This window comes from Larus michahellis, unplaced genomic scaffold (assembly GCF_964199755.1).
Source record: "Larus michahellis unplaced genomic scaffold, bLarMic1.1 SCAFFOLD_621, whole genome shotgun sequence".
Classification (NCBI taxonomy): domain Eukaryota; kingdom Metazoa; phylum Chordata; class Aves; order Charadriiformes; family Laridae; genus Larus; species Larus michahellis.
In genome coordinates this window covers 3,776-9,000 of record NW_027436456.1, presented here as the reverse complement: position 1 = coordinate 9,000, position 5,225 = coordinate 3,776, and the positions used below count along the sequence as shown (strand labels likewise).

Below are 5,225 nucleotides of genomic sequence, written 5' to 3'. Positions count from 1 at the left end.
CCAAAAAAAAGGGGGACCCGGGTGGCCGGGGGGGGGGGTCGTGTCACGTGTGTGTGTCCCCCCCCCAAATTCTGCCCCCCCCCCCAAATCTACACTACAGAAAACCGAGGCTCGGGTGACCCCCCCCCACTTATCTCCTCCCCCCCCCCCCCCCCATCACTACAAGCTAAAGGGGGACCCAGGGGTCCGGGACCCCCAAATCCATCATCCATGTGGGGGGGGGGGGCAGGTGGCCAGGACCCCCAAACTGTCACCCAATGGGGGGGGGGGGGGGGGGGCAGGCATTCGGGACCCCCAAATCCATCATCCATGGAGGGGGGGGGGGGCAGGGGTCCGGGACCCCCAAACTGTCACCCATGGGGGGGGGGAGGGGGCGGTGGGGGGAGGGAACCAGGACCCCCAAATCATCCATGGGGGGGGGGGGGCCCCAAATGGGGGGGACCCGGGTGTCGGGGAGGGGGGGGGGGCGGACACACGGGGGACTCAGGGGTCCGGGACCCCCAAATCCACCATCCATGGGGGGGGCCCCAGGTGTCCGGGACCCCCAAATCCGTGGTCCGTGGGGGGGCCCCGGGTGTCCGAGACCCCCAAACTGTCATCCATGGGGGGACACGGGTGTCTGGGGGGGGGCAGGTGTCCAGGACCCCCAAATCCATGGTCCATGGCGGGGGGGGGGGGGGGGAGTTGGGGGGGAGACCCCCAAACCCATCATCCCTGTGGTGGCCACCAACCAGGGGTCTGATGGTGGCCCCAGGCGTCTGGGGGGGGGTCCGTGGCCTCATCCATGGGGGGGGGGGGCCCCAGTTCTCCGGGACCCCCAGATCCATCAGCCGTGGAGGGACCCAGGTGTCCGGGTGGGATCCACGTCCTCATCCATGGGGGGGATCCAGGTGTCCGGGACCCCCAACCCCATTGTCCGTGGAGGAACCCAAGTGTCTGGGGGGGGCTTCACGGACCTTATCCATGGACCCAGCTCTCCGGGACCCCCAAATCCATCATCCGTGGAGGGACCCACGTGTCCGGGACCCCCAAATCCATCATCCATGGAGGAACCCGGGTGTCCAGGACCCCCAAACTGTCATCCATGGGGGGAACCAGGTGTCCGGGACCCCAAATCCATCATCCATGGAGGAACCCGGGTGTCCAGGACCCCCAAACTGTCATCCATGGGGGGAACCAGGTGTCCAGGACCCCAAATCCATCATCCATGGAGGAACCCGGGTGTCTGACGGTGGACCCAGGTCTCCGGGACCCCCAGACCATCATCCATGGAGGAACCCGGGTGTCCACGACCCCCAAACCATCATCCGTGGAGGAACCCAGGTGTCCACGACCCCCAAATCCATCATCCATGGAGGGACCCAGTTGTCCGGTGGTGGACCCAGTTCTCCAGGACCCCCAAACCATCATCCGTGGAGGAACCCAGGTGTCCAGGAGCCCAAATCCATCATCCATGGAGGGACCCAGGTGTCTTGGTGGGGTCCATGTCCTCATCCATGGAGGAACCCAAGTGTCTGATGGTGGACCCAGTTCTCCAGGACCCCCAGACCATCATCCATGGAGGAACGCAGGTGTCCAGGAACCCCAAACTGTCATCCATGGGGGGAACCAGGTGTCCAGGACCCCCAAATCCATCATCCATGGAGGAACCCGGTGTCTGATGGTGGACCCAGGTCTCCAGGACCCCCAGACCATCATCCATGGAGGAACCCAGGTGTCCACGACCCCCAAATCCATCATCCATGGAGGGACCCAGGTGTCTGATGGTGGACCCAGTTCTCCAGGACCCCCAAATCCATCATCCATGGAGGAACCCAGTTCTCCAGGACCCCCAAATCCATCATCCATGGAGGAACCCCGGCGTCTGATGGTGGACCCAGTTCTCCGGGACCCTCAAATCCATGATCCATGGAGGGACCCAGGTGTCTGATGGTGGACCCAGTTCTCCAGGACCCCAAGACCATCATCCATGGAGGAGCCCAGGTGACCAGGACCCCCAAACTGTCATCCATGGGGGGAACCAGGCATCTGGGACCCCCAAATCCATCATCCATGGAGGAACCCAGGTGTCTGATGGTGGACCCAGTTCTCCGGGACCCTCAAATCCATCATCCATGGAGGAGCCCAGGTGTCCAGGTGGGGTCCACGTCTTCATCCATGGAGGAACCCGGGTGTCCAGGACCCTCAAATCCATCATCCATGGAGGGACCCACGTGTCTGGGTGGGGTCCACATCCTCACCCATGGAGGAACCCAGTGTCTGATGGTGCACCCAGGTCTCTGGGACCCCCAGACCATCATCCATGGAGGAGCCCAGGTGTCCATGACCCCCAAATCCATCATCCATGAAGGAGCCCAGGTGTCCGGGTGGGCTCCACGTCCTCATCCATGGAGGGACCCAAGTGTCTGATGGTGGACCCAGTTCTCTGGGACCCCCAAACCCATCATCCATGGAGGGACCCAAGTGTCTGATGGTGGACCCAGTTCTCTGGGACCCCCAAATCCATCATCCATGGAGGGACCCAAGTGTCTGATGGTGGACCCAGGTCTCCAGGACCCCCAAACCATCATCCATGGAGGAACCCAGGTGTCCACGACCCCCAAATCCATCATCCATGGAGGGACCCGGGTGTCTGATGGTGGACCCAGTTCTCTGGGACCCCCAGACCATCATCCATGGAGGAACCCGGGTGTCTGGGACCCCCAAATCCATCATCCATGGAGGAACCCAGTTCTCCAGGACCCCCGAACCATCATCCATGGAGGGACCCGGGTGTCTGATGGTGGACCCAGGTCTCCGGGACCCCCAGATCATCATCCATGGAGGCACCCAGTTCTCTGGGACCCCCAAACCATCATCCATGGAGGAACCCAGGTGTCCAGGACCCCCAAATCCATCATCCATGGAGGGACCCGGGTGTCTGATGGTGGACCCAGTTCTCTGGGACCCCCAAATCCATCATCCATGGAGGGACCCGGGTGTCTGATGGTGGACCCAGGTCTCTGGGACCCCCAAATCCATCATCTATGGAGGGACCCGGGTGTCTGATGGTGGACCCAGGTCTCTGGGACCCCCAAATCCATCATCCATGGAGGGACCCGGGTGTCTGATGGTGGACCCAGGTCTCTGGGACCCCCAGATCATCATCCATGGAGGCACCCAGTTCTCTGGGACCCCCAGACCATCATCCATGGAGGAACCCGGGTGTCTGATGGTGGACCCAGTTCTCCGGGACCCCAAGACCATCATCCACGGAGGCACCCAGGCGCCCGGGTGGGGTCCACGCCCTCATCCGTGGAAGAACCCAGTTCTCCAGGACCCCCCCAACCCATCACCTACGGAGAAACCCGGCCCTCCGCCGACCCCCAAACCCCCATCCAACGGAGCAACCCGGGCGTCCACCCAACCCCCCTCCGTCCACGTCCGTGTGTGCGTGTGTGTGTGTGTGTGTGACCCCCCCAACCCCGGCCTTGCCCCGACCGCCCCCCCCAGGCCCCCCCCCCCCCCCCAAGCCCTCAGCGCACCATGACGTTGATCTCGGCCACGCTGGCCTCCAAGACGTTCTCGGCCGTGGTCTTGCCGTGCTGTTCCTTGAGGTGACGGCGGATGGCGGGTTTGTGGGCGAAGCGGACGTCGCAGTAGGAGCAGCGGTAGGGCCGTTCGCCGCTGTGGAGGTTCATGTGGTCGTGGAGGGTGGATTTTTGGGTGAAGCTCTTGCCGCAGACGCCGCAGCCGTGGGATTTGACGCCCCGGTGGACGTTCATGTGGCGGTTGAGGTTGGAGCTGTGGTTGAACTGTTTGCCGCAGCGGGGGCACATGAAGACGAAGTGTTGGGCCCGCATGTGGAACACCAACTTCTCCACCCCTTGGAAGCCTTCCCCGCACTTCCCGCACCGCGCCGAGGAAGAGGAGGAGGAGGAAGAGGAAGAGGAAGACGCCGCCGATGACGATGCCGCCGCCGCCGCCGGCGTCGTCAAGGCGGCGGCGGGCGGGGTCAAGGCCGAGGCGGGCGGGGTCAAAGCCGAGGCCGAGGGCGGGGGTAGAGGCGGGTTGGAGCCCCCCGGCTCCTCCGTCGTCCCCCCGCCGCCGCCGGGGAAGATGAGGACCCCCTCGCCTTCGGCGTCCTCGGCCAAGCTGTAACAGGCCTTGACCACCCCCAAGGGCGGGGCTTGGTGGGGCGGGGCGGCCGCGCCCTCCGGCCACGCCCGCCCCGCCCTCCTCCTCCTCCTCCTCGCCGCCGCCGCCGCCGCCGATGCCGATGCCGCCGCCGCCGCCGGTTCCACCTTGACGATGCAGACGTCGGGGGCGGCGTCTTCTTCGTCCTCTTCCTCCTCTTCCTCCTCGGGCTTGGGGGGTTGGGGGGGGAGCGGGGGTTGAGGGGGGGCGGCGGCGGCCGGGGGGGGCTGGATGAAGCGGGCCAGGGCCCCCCGGCAACGTTCCACCACGTGCTCCATCTGCAAGTAGCTGGCGGCGGTGAGATAATTCACCAGGTCGCGGCCGGCGAATTCCAGGGCGCCCGTGTAGCAGGAGAGGAGGAGGTCGGCCAGCACCCGGGCGCTGTGGGCCAGCGAGACCCGCAGCTCGGCCGCCGGGTTGAGGAGGAACTGGTCGCGCAGGAAAGGGGAGCAGGCGGCCAGGATGACGCGGTGGCCGCGGAAGCGCAGGCTGCGGGCCACGATGGTGACGTCGCAGAAACGCTCCTCGGCCCGCAGGCGGTTCATGCTCCGCAGGGCGGCCGCCTCGTGGCCCGGCAGCTGGAAACGCAGCACCTCGGCGCAGGAGGACATGGCTGGGAGGGACTGGGAGGCGCTGGGAGGCGCTGGGAGGGTCACTGAGGGGGACTGGGAGGCGCTGGGAGGGATGCTGGGGGGACCAGGAGGCACTGGGAGGGATGCTGGGGGGACTGGGAGGCACTGGGAGGGACTGGGAGGGTCACTGGAAGGACTGGGAGGGACTGGGAAGGTCACTGGGGGGACTGGGAGGGTCACTGAGGGGTACTGGGAGGGACTGGGAGGGATGCTGGGGAGACTGGGAGGGTCACTGGAGGGACTGGGAGGGTCACTGAGGGGGACTGGGAGGGATGCTGGGCGGACTGGGAGGCACTGGGAGGGACTGGGAGGGTCACGAGAGGGACTGGGAGGCACTGGGAGGGATGCTGGGGGGACCAGGAGGCGCTGGGAGGGATGCTGGGGGGACCAGGAGGCACTGGGAAGGATGCTGGGGGT

The 5,225-nt window shown here is 65.8% G+C and overlaps 1 protein-coding gene across 1 annotated transcript; it reads right to left on the bottom strand.

Annotated features, from left to right (window-relative positions):
* Positions 1 to 116: 116 nt before the first annotated feature.
* On the bottom strand, positions 117 to 4,983 carry LOC141737460 (zinc finger and BTB domain-containing protein 12-like). The gene is given in 3 exon segments (XM_074572160.1): positions 117 to 4,220; positions 4,222 to 4,271; positions 4,274 to 4,983. Coding segments are annotated over 3 exon segments (1,269 nt in total). The 5' UTR covers positions 4,788 to 4,983; the 3' UTR covers positions 117 to 3,515.
* Positions 4,984 to 5,225: the final 242 nt, after the last annotated feature.